Source organism: Anas acuta, chromosome 1, assembly GCF_963932015.1.
Source record: "Anas acuta chromosome 1, bAnaAcu1.1, whole genome shotgun sequence".
Lineage (NCBI taxonomy): Eukaryota > Metazoa > Chordata > Aves > Anseriformes > Anatidae > Anas > Anas acuta.
Genome location: NC_088979.1, coordinates 189,188,636 through 189,208,837, shown reverse-complemented (window position 1 = coordinate 189,208,837; position 20,202 = coordinate 189,188,636). Strand labels below are relative to the sequence as shown.

General features: G+C 38.6%; 1 protein-coding gene and 1 long non-coding RNA gene across 2 annotated transcripts in view; both read left to right on the top strand.

The window, feature by feature from the left end:
• CPNE8 (copine 8) overlaps positions 1 to 11,788 on the top strand; it is a 102,055-nt gene extending 90,267 nt beyond the window's left edge. The window contains exons 18-20 of the mRNA XM_068669724.1: positions 1,970 to 2,027; positions 4,847 to 4,920; positions 9,820 to 11,788. Coding sequence (XP_068525825.1) covers positions 1,970 to 2,027; positions 4,847 to 4,920; positions 9,820 to 10,008 — 321 coding nt within the window. The 3' untranslated portion in view covers positions 10,009 to 11,788. The remainder of the gene's footprint in view (positions 1 to 1,969; positions 2,028 to 4,846; positions 4,921 to 9,819) is intronic.
• Positions 11,789 to 12,628: 840 nt separating this feature from the next.
• LOC137850323 (uncharacterized) lies at positions 12,629 to 19,940 on the top strand. Its single transcript, XR_011092474.1, has 3 exons — positions 12,629 to 12,724; positions 13,414 to 13,551; positions 19,267 to 19,940. It is a non-coding gene; the product is annotated as an uncharacterized lncRNA (long non-coding RNA).
• The last annotated feature ends 262 nt before the right edge of the window (positions 19,941 to 20,202 follow it).

Here is a 20,202-nt window from a genome sequence, read left to right as displayed (position 1 = left end):
AGCATTTTCTTCAGTCGTAATAATATTTGAATTAATAAAAAGGGCAGTGATGTTAAATACAAGTTGATGTGTATAAGACTTGGGAAGAGTATATTTCATTTTTTCTCACTAATTGTGCTTTATACATCCTCCTTTTTACAGCATGTATGTCACACATGCTGTTTTATTAAATCGTTTAAAGGTTACTCCGTCATTCAGTAAATGCCAACACCAAGTTTATGTGCAAAAGTTGAACTTTTTGTCTTTTCACTGACCTTGCCACTTACTGTTTCAAAGGTATTGTATCACATACTACTGTGTCTTCCTAAATAGGAACGTCCATGAAGAATGTTTTATTTACACTGAAATGCTGAGATTGTAGAAAACATCTGAAAAACAGAATGTGTTCCATGCTGTTTTAAGTAGAGACTTCATGTCTGAAAAATACTTTATACTTGCTATCAGTGTCTTACACAGTTTATTGCAACTCAGGTACAGTTACACTGTCTTTATGGTCTTGAGTCATGGAATGGCTGAGGTTGGCAGGGACCTCTGGAGGCCATTTGGTCCAGCCCCTCTGCTCCAACAGGGACACCCAGAGCCAGTTGACCACGACAACGTCTGGTCTTTAACCAATATCTTTAGTATTTAAATTATCTAGGGATTATTATATCTTTTTACTTTGCTACAAGATTTGAGTTGGAAGATTGACTACGTAGTAATACTTCATTGTGAATTTGCAGTCAGTGTATAGCACACACCGTACAATGTAGAGTGGTGAGCACATTAATGATGTATCGAATGGCATACTTTCACTGTTTTAGTTAATGTGTATACACTAATTAACTGTAAACCTTCTGCTAGAAGAAAGTTGGTTTTATATGCAATGTTATGACACATGAAGAATGGGAAGTGGGGATGGTGCATCTAAAAAGAGAATGTCTTTTAGATCATGCAGAAAAACACTTTTTATAATCCGGAAGAAAGCTATAACAGTATGTTCTAAAACCACCTGACTTCAAACTTCAGTGATGCTGAGTTTAATTTAGCAGAAAGCATACAGCTATGATTTTTGGCCAGTGTAGACTCCTGTTTAAAATGACTGTAGACATTTCACAGTTCAATGGAATATCTCAATAAGGAACATTTGTCAGCCCTGACATTTGTTAGATGATTTTTTTAGTTGTTACCCTCCTCAAAAGAGCCAGTTTCAGATGATTTCTCTACTGGATATCTGGTGCTGCTATCTGGGCAGGAAAATCCAATATTTATGATGCTGTCTTTGTAATTTTAAAGGTTTTACAGAGAGTTCAGTCAGGGAAAGCCAGATATCATCTTTGCCTTTTTTCATTGAATAAAAAAGATAAAGTAAAATTAAAAATCTTAAATATAAAGCAGTTCAATATCTTGTTTACTTTGTGGCATGGATGATTAACTTGAATAAAATTTCATTCATGGAAGAAATATCAGGTAGATATTGCTCAAATAGGTGATATATTCTTCTGAGAAAAGTTGGCATAAGATCTATGTAAGAAATACAGGGAATTGTGTAATTCCAAGCAGCTATGTAATATCGAGAAGCAACTGAGTACATTCAAATAAATGTCAGACTGTCACTAGGTACATATTTACTATTACTGTCAGTTTACAAAAGATTCTAAGAGAAATTTGTCTTCTTAGTTGTCATCTTAGTATTAAATCCTAGCATAGTTGTGTTTAATTATGATCCTATATGATTCAAAGACTTTATAAGGAAAAAATAAATCAAAAAGATCATCTGCCTTTTTTGTCTTCATCCAAGATGCTTTGGATGTTTTGTACTTAGCACTTAAGCAGACAATTTGCACTCAGCATTTTAGGAGGTGAGGATGAGGAATTGCTCTTTCAAGCATTACTTCTGCACATTTTTTGTTCATATTGTCCTCGGATCTTACGTAATAGTGGCAGAGGTTATGCAATGTATTAAACCTCTTTTTTTCTTCTTTTGAAGGCTTCAAAGCTTCCAATGTCAATAATTATAGTGGGGGTAGGACCAGCAGAGTTTGATGGTAAGTGTTTTAGTGGTTTTTTTTAGAATGTTTTATGTTTGTTTACATATTAGTGATATGTGGCTTTTCAAACAAATATTGTTCTTTAAAAAAAAACATAATATAGAACAAGCAGTAAGCACCGTTGGCATTTCCAGCTGGATTGATTGATAACTCAGTATGATTACAAGCTACCATGTCGAGCTGTATAGCCCCTAAGGCTCTCTGTTCAAGTCACAGAACCATATGGGGGCTGAGCATCTACATTGCTCTAGAAGATGAGTGGCGAAAAAAAAAAAGAGTAAAATAAGTATACTCAAGTAATTTTGAATTTTTTCAGCATGCATATTTCGTGTCAGCTGAATGGAAATTTGATCATTTGTTCTTATTGCAGTAATAAAATACTAAGGAAAGTAAATAACTTTGAAGAGGTGATCTGGGTCAAAGTGGGTTTCACTTTATAACAGAAGTGAACCTTACTGTCTACCAGCATTGGGAGAATATTACAGCAGGAAAGAAATCACCAAAATTATTTGCATATGCTTTCATATGGTGTTCCAGAACAGCACTCTCTATTGCAATGACTAAGCTGCTTCCATTATTTGGACTAATTTATTAAGTGGCATCTTGCACATCAACGCACAATGAAGTGTAGACATTCCTTTTATATCTGTTTCTCAAAGTTACACATCCTTCTTTCTTTTCCGTTTTAGTACTCCTAGTTAGACAGTATATCTTCTTTTGTACATGAAACTACTTAGTACTACCACAGGTATATAATGTAAGTAGTCCTCAATGACTGTACATTTAAATTCCTATACAAATATTCCAGGAGTATGAGAACAAGAGGAAAAAATGATACAAGAAAAATAATTTATTGGGGTTGACTTTCTTATGCTTTTTGACAAGTGGTATATTAAAGTATCATATTCCTTTATGAGATTGTCCAAATGGACATTCATACTTCCGATGATTGTATGCCACAAGCAATGAGAAGAGACCATTTCTCTTCAAAAAAGAGGGAAATTTGCAAGCTTTACTTTCCCCCAGATAATTCAAACTCTACACCTATGTTACTTATTTTTTCTTCACCCTTCCTTTGCCTTTTCCCCTTCACTCTTTGTCCAGTCCTTGAGTTTGCTCAAACTCCTCTTGACTGTCGGGTCATGTAGATCCTGCCTTCCTTTTACTTCTGGAGGCTGTCTTTACTGAGTTTTTGGGGTGTCATCCCTATAACTTCTGTTAAAGCAGGATTCTGTTTCTATTGCAGGATACAGTTTCCATCTTTGGACTGATGCCCCATGAGTGAAATTTACCTATTAGATGTGTGCCAGATCTGTAAATCCCTCAACACTCAAAAGGGCAGAGAAGCAGAGAAATTATTTGTCCCATATACATAAGTTGTTGGTTTTTGTTTTGTTTTGTTTTTGTTTTTCTGGAAGAAAACAACAATCTCCATGTTTGATGTAGACACTGAAAAAATGTGTGTGTAGGAGTGTGAACATTCCAGGCATACTCTTAGAGTTCAAAGACCAGTCAAGCTCTAGTTCTGCTGTAGAGAGACTGAGCTACTTCTCTCCAGATATCACTCCCCACTCTAGATCTCAAAGCCCCTGGGGGCTACCAGAGGGATAAAAGTGTGGAGCATAGATAAAAGTATGAAGCTTTGATAGATGACATGCACCTTTGGCACAGCTTTGTATAAGGATGTCAGGATGACTACAAAGACTCAGATCAGTGTTCTGTTTTGCCCAGTGATCAGACTGTGAAATGGCCACAGGTGTTTATCTAGAGAATGTTAGAAATGAAATAAGCAAAAAAAGATATTTCCCTGAATACTGTCTTCAATTCTGAATTTATTGAGCAGAATGTGGTTTATGTTTATTTTGGAAATTTTTAGTGGGTCTTCTCTTCAAATACCTGTCCAGTCTTCTGGTTTGAACATACACACATTTATTGCATCAACAGCAATATCTAGCAATGTGCTCTACAGGCCTACTAACTAATTTTTGAAGAAATATGTCCTTCTCTTTTCTTTGAACTTGGATCCTGGTAGCTTTATTTATGCTTTCGAGATCTTGCATTGGAAGAAATAGGTTTTGAAATTTTGGGTTCAGTGAGCTCAGCCCAGTTTGTAAAGCCCTAAGAAGCTCTAGTGGCGCTCGAGGGCTTAGATTTTCATACAGTGTACTGAAAGAAGGATTGTAGGATTGCTGATCCAATGGCTGAGCAATTATTTTGTAATCCCAGATCCATCCATTGCAACACTGACTGTAGAGCAGGTATGCCTTCCTACAGAAGTCTAGAATAGCTTCTGGATATATTGACAATTTCAGAGTTTTCCTGGACCTTGTTCAAAAAAATGCAAGAGCTGGCTAGTAAATTTAAGAAAATTATTTTAAAAATTCCTAATTCATATGTAATAACAGTCATTACCAGTATGAATGTTATTGCCTTGTTGTGCTATATCCCGTGTTACCTTCTGTTAATAATAATTTCTGAAGATGAATTCTCCACCTGTGAAAGTACGAATATAGCCTTACCAAAAGGATATGCTTGCTGATTTGGGAGCTGGAAGGATATGGTAGAACTTATCATGGTGTGTTTTGTTCTGAAGATAAGAATAAAGGCAAAAAATAGGTATTGTTAGCATGAAAAAGTACAAAATAACTGCAATGCATGATGTATTTTATAGAGCAAATAATCTAAATAGTTACCTTAAGATAGCTGTTGATGGTTTTGTTCCTCCAAAAGTGTAAATTGACTAAAGCTTTCCTCAGTAATGCTTTCTTTGTGTGGTTGAACTCTCACAGATAAATTAATTTCTTTCTTTTTTTAAGCTATGGAAGAACTGGATGGTGATGTAGTCAGGATTTCTTCAAGAGGAAAGTTTGCAGAAAGAGACATTGTGCAGGTGGGAGAGAAAAATTGCCCTAATCATTACATTTTACTAATCCTTTTTGTTTTGACTTATTGTTCTATCTATATTCCCACCTTTCGTTTTACCTTAGCACTGACATACTTTATCTTACGGATGTTTATAACAAGCTCAGAAACTCTTTGTGATACCTCTAAGCCTTTATATAACACAAAATATTGGATATGCATTGAATAGAAAATGATCCCTAACTGGTAGCACACTGAGATAAAGTCTTAGGGTTATACAGCCATGGGAGAAGAGTTAGGTGCCTCTGCATTCCAGGTATTGCAATCTCACTGTGATTCCATGAAGGAAAACTGCAACTTCTGTGGAAATCAGCAGTACCTAGACCTCTAGAACTGGATTTAAGATGTATAGGGTATCTTCCCTTGCCTCTAACTGCCAGTACAGCAGACCGTGAGTCTCCCAGTTCCTATGTCCTGTCTGCCACGTATGATCGTGCAGATGCCTCATGCCTCAAGGTATCACAGATGATAGCAGGCAACTTTGTTTAGGTGACTGAACAAAACCTTAAAAGTGCTGTTCTCACCTGCATTCCACCGGCTCCTCCACTTCTCTGCCAAAGCCGTCTGGTTCTGTTCCTGCTTGTTACCACCATTCAGTAAGCCCTGTGATTGTCATTCACACCAAAGCAGCCACTTGCAGGGCAGCATGGTAGCTCTGCATGCACATACCCACCATAATGCCCTTTCTGCCCAAGAACAGCAGATTTCTATAAATCCACAGCTTGTCCAAACCATGTATTTCATCCATGCTCCTGGCACCCCTTTTTTGGCCTACTGATTACATACACTCCTGGAAAGACTTAATTTCATAATTGTTTTCTTGATCAAATCAGAAATTAGATACTCATTTTTATTTTCATGGGATACTAAAGGGGAACCAAACACCGAGAAGGACGTTCGATGGCTCAGCATACTAGTCCCTGCTTGCTAAAGGAAGTATTTAAGAAGTTGACAGTTGAAAAGTAGCAAACTACTTAAAAATTAGATCAACGTGGTGACTGTAGAAAGAATTATATCTGCCTAAGGTATCTGGCCTAAGTCAGCTATAAACAAGCTGCCTTTAGAACTGGAAATGCTTCAGGATCCCAGACTAATATTTCTGGAAAGCCCTGTGCTGTGTCAGAATTGTTAAAGCTAATTCATGTATCTCTGGCATGCATTGCACTGTGTACTTTAAATATGTGCAAGGTAATTATACATAATTTCTCCAAACAACAGAATCTCCTAAAGCTGCTGTTTTTACATTCAGTGAGCATAAACAAATAGACTTCTTCAAATGTTATACAAAAGATTAGTGAAAGTGTTACGCATCAGAAATATTCTAATTTCAGCTGAAATAAAAAATAAAATTCAGTGAATACCTTTTTGTGTTTCCTTGAAATTCATTGCATATCAGAAATGGAATAAAACATTTATTTCCTATGAACGTATTTCAATCAGAACTTTGCCCCAAGCAATACTGAATTAGCTGAAGGCAGTAATATTTTGTGCACTTTCTGTCTAAATAATAACAAATACATTATAGTCTAGCTACATAAATAAAAAGGGATAATGTCAAACCCTTTAAGTTTAGTGTGACCTTTATTTTGTAAATGGTAGGATAAAACTGACTTGCTTTTATAAAGTAAACTACTCAAATATAAAAAGATAATCTTTTTTTTTTGTGTTTGTGTGTTTTAGGTTAGTTAAAATTAGGTAGTAAACCTGACTGTTAATTTTAACAATCAGTATTACTGTGAAATAAGTAAATTAGGAATGGAGAAATTTGCCTGTTATAAGTGATTCACTGCATTGATTATATTTACTACTGACTGCAGTTTGTGGAAAGACATGATCTTTGTTTTTCCCTCCTTGCTAACAAACATAAGTATTGTAGGGAATCTGAATTATATGTCTACCAATTCTTCCTCAGTTTATTTAATTTCTGCTCCTTTGTTATCCTTTTTCTATTTAATTTTTTTTAGGAAAATATTTACTCATGGCAATGTACCTATTGTTTCTCTTGAACATTTTGTATATTAAAATCTTACATAAACTCTCAAGCTACAGGCAAAGCATTTTGCATTTGTTCAGTTTCCCTTCAATTTTTCTTACATCTTTCATTCTATGAAAGATTTCTACTACCTCTGCTTGTTCTGTGTGGTAGCTCTAGGCCTTGCTGTCATTGCCATCTGTCCTTGTGTATCTGTGCATATGTTTGTCTGTCCATGGTTCCTCCAACTCTTCTGATACCTATATACCTCAAGGAGAGGGGAGGGAGAACTAATTCAGGCCATCTGCATTGTATAATTGCATTTCAACAACTGCACTGTTGAAATAGCCTCCATTTGCTTCAGAAATGTGGTCTGAGTTTTCATGGCTATGCTTAAGGTGATCTCTTGAAATGGGACACGTTTGCTTTTTTAAACCAGAGAGCATATGTTTTTTACATAAGACTGCATTAGAAAAAGAATAACCATCTGAGAGGGAAATGAACACCAAGCTTATCCCTTCACAGCTGAATGTGTAAACTTACAGGCTACAGAGATATTTCCTTTTTTTGTTATTCTAACTAAATGCTTCTGGGGACAGTTAGAGGTATTCTTACCAGTAATATAATGCAGTTTAAGAAGGAGAAAGCTGTTGAAACTGGGCAGTGCTGTGCTGGCTTTTGGAAACCGATGGTGCTTTTTTTTAATAATCTCAAGAAGTCACTTCCAGACTCAGCTATTCAGTGCCTGAGTCATCATCTTCTAGGGAGCTGCTTGCTGGGGAAATACTCCAATCAGTTGCTGTTTATGCTTAATTTGGTCACAGGTTTCAGTGTAACTCAACATAGTTTAAGCACCGAAGACTGAAGCTCTTTATCTGGCAAGCTGAGATCCTCATCCAGGGAGTGAAGCAAAGAGTCAACTCCTACTTCAATTCTAAACATATTTTGGTAGGAGATTGATGCCTTGATAGGGACAATACTGAACAGATTCCAAAGCTTGAGAATAAGCATAGGAAAGATACCGCTAATACTGTCTAAGCCTCAAGTCAAACCCAACCTTCAAATTCCCAAATTTCACCTGAATGGAACATTTGATCCCTAAATTCTGTGGGATATCCCAGAGCTGGCTTAATTTTCTAGGTGAGCACCACTAAATGTAATAGTATCCCAGTCTTTTTATTCATCTTCCCTTGTTACCCTCTTCTTCGCTCTTGTGATTTTTGTGGTGGATTTTGAAACCAAGACAACATGCAAGTTGCATGCACTCGTTTCATTCTGCATGTGCCATTGTTTCCATGTATCCCTATAGAATCTGTAGAGATACTGCCTTTTAAGAACAATTTTTAATTTTCAACTATTTTGCTTTTGATGAACAAGCTATGTTTTTCATATCCTGCCTGCTTTAAGCATTTTTTTTAATATTGACTCCACTGAAAATAAAGAAGTTCATTGCAAAACCATAGCAGAATGGTAGCAATAAACTTCATCTAGTTTCATAAGTCCAGGGTGAGAAGTGCTTTCCGGAGCTGATGTAAAAATGATTTAATTAAGTTCTTTATTGCTGAAAGGTTACCTTGATTTTTTTTTTTTCAAGAGTTGCTTTATTTGTTTAATATATTAAGTACTCTTTTGTTGTGCTTTTTTTCTGTCTTTCCTGGAAGATACTCAGAAATGCAGTGTAAGTTAAACTCTCACTGTAATTCAGTGGTCTTCTAAATCTTGAAAGCTTTAATGCTTTTTAGAAAAATGAAATTTAATATAAAGTCTTGCTTGATGCACATCCAAAAAGACATTTTTTTTTCGGGTTAGGATAATGGGGAAAAGGATCTGCTCATTTTAGAGTTCAGCCAGGAGATGAGACATCTCTGGGTTTGGCTTCTCAATCAGTTCTAGTTTTATCCTGGAGAATTATATGAGAAAAGTTAACAATTGGGTCTTCTCTGTTTCATGAGGGAGAAAAAAGGTCCTGTTAGGGTTTGAATTCTAGAATAGCCAACCATATTAGTAGCTTTTGAAAATAAATCACGATTTCGAAAAGTCACCCAACTGCAATCCTGAGATAGACCCCAAAATTTGAGCAAGAAGCAGAATTTCAAATAAACATTCCTATTGGCAGAACTGATTAAATAACTTTACCAACTACATCTCTGCATGCTGCCTGATGTGAATTAAAATCAAGGAGCCTATACTGTTTCTTTTTTTTCCTTACTTTTAAGATGCACAAGCAACTTGTTAATTACAGTGAATTTCAAGGAAAAGCTGGTGGGTAACTTTTTAGGTGTTGCAGATGTGGATATCCCATAACACATTCTTTTTTGAAATCAAATCTTTTTAGCTTAGAGCCTTAACGCATTTGTTAGTGTCAGGTATAAAGTATTGAGTTGGTTCATAGCCCTGCTGAGTATAATGAAAAATGATTAAGAATATAAAGTCATCCGTTCTTGTTTTGTTCACTTCAGATGGCAAAAGTTCTGTGCACAAATTGCCAGAGCAGAGACAGTCTGTTAGGAGAGCCCTATATGAACAGGACATGTAAGCTAATAATAGCTTTGTGAAACAAAATTACTTTATTTTATAAAAAGGGTTGAGAGATGAGCAGAATATGTCAATAAAGCATGTAACTGGGAATCTGAGCCAGCCATGGTTTAAGAATATGAAGAGCTTCATCCAAGTGAAAGCTTGATACTATTTCTATTAGAAAGTAGATGTTTTAAATCGAGATATAATGTGTGTAGATAAAATACAAAATATGTATGTGTATATGCATATATAAAATGTGTAAGGTGGTATATTCATGTACCTTAACTCCCTAGATCAAACTTTCTCATCTTTGTGTTGTAAGATGTCTTCTGTGTCTGCATAATGACTTGTGTGAACATATCTTTTGTTTTGTAGTTTGTGCCATTCCGGGATTACATTGACAGAAGTGGAAACCACGTGCTAAGCATGGCAAGACTTGCTAAAGATGTTTTAGCTGAGATCCCAGACCAGTTTCTGTCCTACATGAGAGTCAGAGGAATAAAGCCATCACCTGCGCCACCACCCTACACACCTCCTATTCATGTGTTACAGACTCAGATTTGAGTGCTCCAAAGTGCTTAGCATTTTTCAGAAGTCGAGAGTCTCTGGATGCAGCAGTAGCTTTTTGGAGCTAGAAAAATTCTCTTCACATACCAAAATTCTCCATAAGGTTGCATGAGCAACTGAAAAGCTTTTAAATGCTAGGATGAAAATGTGTATGTTCTCTCCAAGTCCTTTTTTTTTTTTTTAATTTCTTCTTTTGGACAAGAAACCCTGCTTTTTTGATCTATTTATTCGAGGGGAAAGCACAAGTCAGGATTTCAACTCAGAAGAAATGTCCTCTCTGAATACTGTGTGTACATAAATGTATAGGAATGCTATTCCTCTGTATCAATGTTTACATGTTACTATTTTTAAATTTCAGTACTTTTATAACTATTCTTAAGAATACAAGTTTGGAATATTGATTCACACGTCTTCTAGCTTGCAATAGTTTGTCACAAGACCACAAGAGAAGCAATATCTCTTTGAATGTTTGTCCAGACAAATACAAATGGAAGTTAAGAAAAGGACAAATATATACGTGTTTTCCAATACCTGAATTGCTTCAATCAGTGCTTAGTAATCTATTCATCTCACACTCTGAGAATAAGCTCCTAAAATGTGAATATCATAAATTGTCTATGACTTAGGACCAACTCCAAACTTCAAGGGGGAGGTATGTGTATTTTTTCAGAGATTCTCCAATTTCTAAGTTTATCTAAGTTTACAGTTTTTTAAACTAGTTACTGAAGCAAATTAGAAGAGTTACTTGCTATAAGTAATTAAAGAAAATTACCTCAAATCAGAACTTTGAGTATTACAGTTGACTCACTGAGCTCATTAAATCTTATCATGCATTCCTTAAAGCACTGGAAATTTTGCATCAGAAGAGTCTTTTGATGTGATTACAGCAGATGTTTTATAATGGATCATTTTAAACTTAATTTAAAATTATAACTTTTTTGTCTAGATTGCCCATTCAAAGGGATGCTGGCTCTTAATATTTGGGTTTATATTGTCATTTAATCACATTTCCATTCAGGATGCATGAATGATAATGTTAATTAACTGGTTTAAAAATTGCACAACCATGTTGCTTTGTGCACAATTTTGTGTACTGAACTACCCAAAAATTTTATTATATGCCTGTTCATATATAATTATGAAATGATTTTGCATGTACAGTTTTTACGAAATACACAGTTTTGTGAGTTTGTGTCAGATATATTTTATTTAGAACTAATGGCCTTAAATTTCACAAAACTCCTGAAATGATTGTGAATTGCCTTCAAATACTGTTAAAACTGAACATTTTTATTTTTTGTGTGTCACAATTGTAACTGTCTTGTAATGTAACTTCTTTTCTTTGCATATAAACTGTTTACTACTTCTGTTTCTTACTACTGTATGTGGTAATGTACAGTATGAAACTAAGGTGCGTTTTTTAAGCATGAAAAGTTTTTTTCCAGAAAACGTATCTTCAATATTAATGGCATATAACTATATAAAAGCAGAATCTTCCATTTTTAAATATATTTAAATTCCTTTAACTATCTCATGCGGGAAGTTCCTTTTTCCAGATAATTATTCTGTTGGTAAGGGGGAGGGGGGGAAAGTTTTTTTTTTTGTAGAAATAAATATTGTTTTATTTTTGTTTCAAAACAGTTTTTACATAAATATGAATTTTAATTTTCTCACCAAAATATGTATTTCTTAGTGGATTGGTGTTGCATGAATGAAATTTGATACCTGACAATTACAAATTTTGATGAAAGTGCATCATAAAGAATGTTTAAATCTACTGAACGGTGGTGGTGTTCTCCTTCCATCTCCTGCCTTTATATCTCACACTTGCATTGTTGGCACTTTATAAATAGCTGAATTAATACTATATTTCTGTTGCTTCATTCTGTTAGATGAATCTTTATGCTGACATTTGTATGAGTTCACATGGGTCCATGTTTTTAGCAGGTTTTTATCTGAAAGCCAAAATTACCAATTTACGTTAATCAGTTTCCAGGTCTTCCGAGTTTTTATTTCTTCATTTTTTGTCTAATATTTATATATTTATCTGGTGTTTTATCTAGCATTTATTCATTTCAGATTGAGTTATTAAAAAAAAAAAAGAAAGAGTAACTTAGCTCTCATTTAATCAGCACCTGTTATTAATGCCAAGATCAGTCTCAAAATTAACAAGTGAGGAAATTTTAAAGATTGGTATTATTTAATCAATTTAATTGACAAAAATTAATAAATAATTTAATAATTAATCACAATTTTCTTTCTGTCCAGCACCAGTTCCAACCTATTCTGTTCTACACTGTTGTTTTTCCTTCTGTTTGGTATTGGAGTGTAAATTTAACATAATTAATGGAAAGAAAAAGATGTAATCAGAGGGATGATTTGTCCTGGGACCAGTACTGTTTAATATCCTTATCAGAGACATAAACAGTGGAATCGAGTGCACCTCAGCAAGTTTTCAGATGACACCAAGCTGAGTGGTGCAGTTGATACCCAGAAGGAAGGGATGCCATCCAGAGGGACCTGGGCAGGCTGGAGAAGTGGGCCCATGTGAACCTAATGAGGTTCAATGAGGCCAAGTGCAAGGTGCTGCACCTGGGTCAGGGCAACCCCATACAGGAGTCATCCCCCTCTGCTCTGCCCTGGTGAAGCCCCACCTGGAGCCCTGTGTTCAGCCCTGGGGTCCCCAGCACAAGGAGGATGTGGATGTGTTAGAGTGGGTCCCCAGTGGGTTAGAGCTGGGGATTTTCAGCCTGAAGAAAAGGCAGCTCCAGGGAGACCTCACTGCAGCTTTTCAGCACTTAAAGGGGGCTTATGAGAAAGATGGAGACCATCTTTCTCATTTACATGGGCAGACAATGACAAGACATGGGGGGAAGGTTTTAAACTAAAAGAGGGGAGAAACATATTAGATGTTAGGAGGAAATTCTTCACTCAGAGGGTGGTGAGGCACTGGTGCAGGTTGCCCAGAGAGGCTGTGGATGCCCCATCCTTAGAGGTGTTCAAGACCGGGCTGGATGAAACCCTGGGCAACCTGATCTAGTGGGAAGTGTCCTTGCCTATGGTAGTGGGGTTGCAACTGTGTGATCTTTAAGGTCCCTTCCAACCCAATCCATTCTGTGGATCTATAATCATATGATGAAGTATTCTAGTGGGAAAAGGATTTTTTTCCAGACTAGTGACATTGCCTCTGGGTTCAACACCCTAACTCTGTAAAGTGCATGATACCGTTATGCAGGCCCACAGTCATGCCAGTAATAAGGATGAGAGTCAATGGTTATAACTTCTAATTTCTGCAAAGCATCATATCGAGTCATTTTTCCTTCTGCCATTATTCTGAAGAATAATGAGCCATAAAACTCCCGTTCCTTCCCAGGAAATGCTAGCTGCTGTACTTTCCAACAGGATTTCCAGGTTTGGACTGTCACTTCTCCAACCAGAGAGTTGCATCTAGTTCTCCCATATCCAGCTGGACTTGGAGTAACAAGGCGTCCCAGCCAGGCAGCAGGGTGCAAGCAGCTCTATGCAGAGTTCGCGATCAAGGTAATGCTTTGGTAACGCACATGTTGGGTTGTAAATTCTACCAAGCTGTTGCAGATAGCATTTCATAATGAATAGTCCTCTTATTCTAATTACTAAAAAATACCAGACACTATTTATATTTAAGAAAGGGAAAGTATAACATGATGGGACAAAAATGTACAAACATGCAGGGTGCAAACTGTATAAACGTCCTACAGATTAGGAAGGGCACTGTCTCATGGGGGATATCATTTGAGAATGACTTTGAGGTTTCATTTAGACTAGCAGGTTATCATTTGGTAATCTGGAAGGAGAAATTAGTTTGATCTTAGTTATGAAGAATAGAATTCTGTAATTGCAGGGAAAGGTGGCAGCCTACACAGCAGAATTTTCATGGGCTTCAAATCAGCTTACTTCTATACACAAAAAGGTTTGTTAAGGGTGGTCCCCAGGGAAATATTTGAAAGAGTGATAAAGAATTCAGGAGAACAGGTATTTGCTGGAAAGATACATTTTGAAAAGCTGAAAAGTCTCAGCTAAATAGGGTCAGATGAAATTCATTCCAGAATAATTCAAAAAAAATGGCTGAAACAATCCGAATGATAAATGATTATCATCTTTGAGAACTAATAAAAGGACACAAATGACAAATTATGCCAGTGCAGCAGGAAACCAGGGAGCATAGTAAGAGGCTATTATGACTGTATCAGAAGTTCTTCAAACAGAAACATCAAAAAGAATAGAAAAGGAGAATATGTTGCTATGGATAAATGTAAAAGATTAGCACAGACAAGTATAAAAAAAATCAGGACAGTGAAGCACTAAGTAAGTGCATAAAGGCCAGCAAATCCCAGGCTAGAAAGGGGAGGAAAGTCAGGCCTATTATTTAATGAAAAGAACAACTGAAAAGTAAATCTAGAGAAAACTGAAATGCTAGATGTCTCTTTTTCCTTCATTCATCACAGAAGAGGAATAATCATTGAATTAAGTGGCCAATTCCTCTCTCCATCCTTCCCCCCCAAAAGTTATCTAGACCTAGGTTTACAGCTACCAATAAAAACGTGTTAAAAATGCATACTTTTGAAATGATTGTCCTGAAAAGCAATACACTAAGCTTCAGGATAAAAGAAAGAAACAGCTGCCATGTAATTGTATTAAAGCTTTTAAATTACATTTTAAAGGCAAAGAGGGAGATAATGGCTTCATTTGAAGGGCTATGAAATACTACAAAATTGGTTAGGCTGTGTTCAGAAAAATGCTAGCAGTCTTTCATCGTGCAACAGGAAAAATGTATCCATTGGTCTTCTGTAGGGACTGGTCTTGCTTTTGGTACTATTTGGTCATTGCCGCTGATGACGTGATATATAAAAAGGTTTTATTAAAATAACAGGACTCATCTGGAGATAATTCAAACACTTTCAAATACAGGCTTAAAACTCAAAAATATGTTTGTGAATTAGAAAAAATACCTGTAAGAGAAGCAAATTCAGTGAGTTCAGATAAGAGTACTTAAGTAGCACCCAACTGCAGTATTTGCTGGCTATGCAGCAATTCTGCAGAGAAGCGTCTGAATTTTGTCCTGGTTTGGGCTGGGATAGAGTTATTTTTAGAGTTATTTTTCTTCATAATATGGTGCTGTGTTTTGGGTTTAGGATGAAGATCATGTCATTAACACCAATGTTTTCTTTGTTACTGGACAGTGCTTACACTGAGTCAGGGACTTTTGTCTGCTTGTGCTGCCCTGCCAGCGAGGGGGCTGGGGATGTGCAGGGAGCTGGGAGGGGACAGAACCAGGACAGCTGGCCCAGACTGGCCAAAGGGATGTCCCATGCCACGTGGTGTCATTCCAGGCAATAAACTGGGGGCTTGCTGGGGGGCTGCTGTTGCTCAGAGATCGTCTGGGCATTGGTTGGCTGGTGGTGAGTAAATGTGCCATGCATCACTTGTTGCTTCTAATGCTTGTTTTATTTTTGTTTTCCCTTTCTTATTAAAATGCCCTTATCTCAACCCACCAGTTCTCGCACTTTTACCTTTTTTCAGTTCTCTGCCCCATCTCACTTGAGGGGGACTGAGCGAGGGGCTGCGTGGTGCTGAGCTGCCTGTGGGTTAAGCTGCGACAGGCGATGGTGGATGGCAGAACAGACACTGGGCAGGAGATGTGGTGGGACATCCTGAGTATAGACTGCCTGAAATAATCCTTTCACTGTTCTCAAAATATTGAGGCCTCAGTTAGCCTACTGGGTCCAGGTTTTGAGACTTCGAATAAGATGTGGATTAGTTTGAAGTCAGAGAGGGCTGTCGGAGTGAGCTAGGCAAATGGCCAGGGAAGGTTTGAGTGTGGCTGGCCTCCCTGCCAGAGCTGGGCTGTAATATTTTTTGTTGTTGATCACAGTAAACTTCCACAGCAAGGGTCAGTGTGAGACCACAACTTGCCCTACTGATGTGGGAGAGCAGATGGACGTAAGCATGGCAGAAATATTTTCAGGAAGGACTGGCCATGGCCATTTAGATCATTAGGTTGTTGCCTGATACTGCTTATTTCTCACATGAAGTTTGCTCTTACTTCTTTCAGAATGCTTCATGGCAATACTATATTTTTTCTTCCCTCACCTCATGACAGATGATTGTTTCTTTGCCACTCCTTTGATATGGCATGATTTCATGTTTATTCCAAGCCAGCCTTTTGCATTGATGCCCATTGCTGTTGGAGTGGTGTCTTGCCTCACCTGCCTGGCGGTGACTGCTATATCAAGTTGGCCCTCTACACAAAGGGAATAGATGTTTCTGAGCACGTGCTTACTGCCAAATGCTAAACATTAATAAATTTCATCATTGGGGTTCGTATTTGGTGAATTTATTTTGCAAAGGCATTGAACCAACTGAGCATTCATACAAATACACCGTGGACAGAAGGCGTACAAATGCTGTGGGATACATGCCCTACACCTGTGGTGCCACCACTGTGACTTCCACGGGTGGCAGGACAGCCTTCTGCAGCCACCGCCAGCTGTGGCCACGCACTGAGTAATTTCATCATGTCTGTATTGGTCTGTTCCTACAAAAATCCTACCAGCCTGGAGAGGAACACGATTGTCCTATTAACGGGGCGGACATGTGCGTCCCCTTGCCACAGGCTGTTATCCGTGGTTTGGTTTTCTTTGGGCTGCTCGTGAAATCAGAGCAATTGGCTGCATGTGCAAAGTGATTAGCAACGAAGGCTGTGTCTTAACTGAGTGGGCCATCAGGATGCAATCACCAGAGAAAGGGAAGGAGCTGGGAATCGAATTGGCTGGCTTCTGTGAGCACAGAAGTTCTGGGCAACTTCTCTGTGGAGAATAATGGAGTAAATAATCCCCTCACCATGTCATTAAATACTTCCACTGGCAAAAAGCCCCCAAAAGTATGGAAGCGAGAACAGAGCCTTGACTGATTACTTTCTGTGAGCAGGGGGAAATAGAAAATACCAATAGGTTGTCAAACCTGGAGGAAAGAAGGGAGTTCTGTAGGAGTCTCTCACGTCTATTGCTGGTAAATATTGTCATTAATGCTATTAACAAGGGATTAAAGGCTACATTTATAAAACCAATGAATGTGTCAGCTCACCAGGGCTGCAGGCTGGGAGGCTTGATTAGAATTCAAAAATGTTTCTGATAAATGAGAGGGAAGGTCAGGAATCAGTAAGATAAACTGCTGTGAAAAAGAAGTGGAAAGTGCTGCATTCAAGAGAGGAATAAATAAGCACAAATGAAATGAAAAATACCTGGATAAGCAGCAACACTGGAGTTAATAATCTGCAGATTACAGCTGCGCTCCAAACAGAATATGAATCAAATTGAGATACCTAAAAAGCAACGATCACTCTGGAAGATGTTAACAGCAGTAGTGGCTGCATGAGGTGGAGATGATTATTGCTCGCCACCAAGCAGTGCTGAGCCTGGCACTGGGTCTGGACCACGCTTTAAGGAAGATGTGGACAACTGTGAAAGAATCCAGAAGAGAAGAGGAGCAGGTGTTTTTTAATTGTTGAGGAAAAAAATTAAAGCTGTTTGTTATGTTTTGTATGCAAATGACCAGGGGGTCCATGCTAACTCTGTGTGCAAAGAGGTGCTGTAACGAGCTGTCCTCAGAGGTCAAAGTGATGGCAGCTGAAGTTATCGTTTTTAGCAGCAAGGAGGACAAAACTTCCTAACTAACTGCAGGGCACTGTCTAGTATATCTCAGGGACTCTGGGTAATCTGTGTCTTAGAAATTGTTCAGAACAGGCTGGACAGCCATTAGGGATGGCCTCCCTCTGAGCAGGGAAATAGTACATGAAGTAGTTAAACATCCTCCTGATGTCCTGCTTGTCAGCCCTGCAGATGCAGCAGCCGTATGAAGAGAGAGCAAAGAGCAATACGGCTGGAGAGGAGGCAGAGGACTGGAGTGAGGCATGTACTCAGCAGCTAATTATGATTTCCTTTACTAAATTGGTCCCTTCAACTGGAAAAGAGCAAGGGAAAGAGCATCGTCTACCACAAAGTACTCAAGCACCCAGTGTAGTATGGTCATGGAAAAGGGCAAATGGCACCTTGGAGCAGCTCGGGGAGGGCAGCTTGGGTAGGTGGGTAGGAAGGCAGCAGGCGAACTATGGAGGGTTCTGGTGAGATGTCACCCAAAATGTGTATGCTTGTATGTGTACCCAGTCACCCATTTTAGAAGAGATGGATTCAGGTGGGCCGGTGAAGAGGATATTCCCCTCTGACAGACAGGTCCCTGTGTGTGTGACCAAAGGCTAAGAGCAAAGCTCTTCGCTTCGATGACGGTGAACGTCAGGGAAAGGGTGGATGTGCCAAGTGAGCTGGTGCCAAAGCACAGCGAGATGGGAGTCTCTGTGTGCAGATCCCAGGTTTCTAAGCAGGACTGCAAACAGGTGCTGCAACAGTAGTCACTGTAGCTTGGTTCAGGGAGAAACTTAATGTGTTTATGACAGAGGTGAGAGCACATTGCTGCCTGCAACATCTGGGAGCTGAATTCCCCGCTGTTCCAGGTGGCAGGCAGACATGGAGGGGGACAGCATGCCTCTTTGGCCTGTGTCAGAGAAAAAAGGAATCAGAGTACTTGGTCAAATGAGTTGATTCCTACTTCTCATCTCCACAGACCTCATTGCCTCGAGGGGCCTTGAGGTGTGTGAGGAGGTGGCCATCATGGTGCTCTGTGGCCTTGTCCTTGGGCCTTCTCCTTCAGCCCTCGGCCAAGCCTGCTCCTCTAGCAAGGGTGTCTCCAGAGGAGGTGAAAGAACAGGAGGCAGCGAGGGACCCTCTAAAGCTCCCCTCCTCAAACCTCATAGCCCCCTCCCCTGCTCCAGGGACCTTCTGATTTTCAGAGAAGAGCAGAGAGCCTCAGAAATGTGCTTGAAGTGAGGAGAACCTGTGTCCTGCGTGGTCTCCAGCATGGTGCTGGCTACTCATCATCTACTATAAAGGCTGCTAGAAAGCCAGGTCATGAACCGGGCACCAAAATCTCTGCATGCTTCAGATGGTAATGCCAGCATCCCACGTTTCCCACTGATAAATCGGTAGAGTCAATTTTACTGATGCTCTCAGGCAGCTGTGGTTACCTGTCATTGAACAAAGGAACATCACACGTTACTGTGACTGATGCGTAATAGCTCGGGAGCTGGAAATTATATTTTAAGCATGTGGGCTGGTGGGGAAAAAAAAGAAATCAACAGAAATATTTCCTACAATTCCTTTACAGGGAGGGACATCGGATATGGAGTTACATCCTCGGGATTCGTAACACCAGGCGATACTGAAACACTATTTCTTCAGTAACAAGATATTTTCCTCACATCTCCAACTCACTCATCAGTAACAGAGGATTAAGGCTCGTGATAAAAGAATTGAAACAGCACTTGAGAGATATTGGAATAAAGCCATAATTGGACTAACGTTATCAGGTGCCTTTAAATCTGTGCTTTGCTTGTTCGTCATGCAAAGCTTCAAAGATAAATGCCTTTTTGGTGTGGAGGGAGAATCATTTTATGGTGCGAGTGGTTTGTTAATAATACCGTCCCCCACTGGCCTTCTTTGGAGCTAATGGTTTGCTCCTCCAGTTGGAGTTGCAGACATCCTTTTGTTGCAACTGTGACAAATATTTGACAAAAGAAACCCCACTGGCTTTAAAACTGAGTCATCCTCATTTTCTGCTATCTGGGCCTCCTCTAAAGCTGTCACCTTTCTGTAACTTAGACCTGTACAAATCTCCTGTGCAAATGTCACTTTGGCAGCCCTTTAAAAAGCTTAGAACAAAATTCCATTTTATTTTTTTTTTTTTTAGCATTTTACTCAGCAGAATTCACAGTGTGGAGAAATTACACCTGCTAATGAAATTAGCTATTTACCCCTCACTAAATTCCCTTCAGCGTGAGAATAGGCATTGCAGCAGATAAAGCCTTAAAAAAAATTATAAAAACCCAAGTCAATTGCAGACAGACTGCAATTGCTTCTGAAGTTATTTTTCTCATCTTGATAAGCCTCTTGGAGGAATACAAATGGGAAGAAGGTGATGCCATTGTGAGTGAGGAAAACCACTGAATCGCAGCATTTCATTACTGGAGAGAGGCTGTCAGCTGCACTGCAACATTTCCCACTGCCCTGGAAGAATTAGCGAGAAAAGAGAGACACGTTTCAT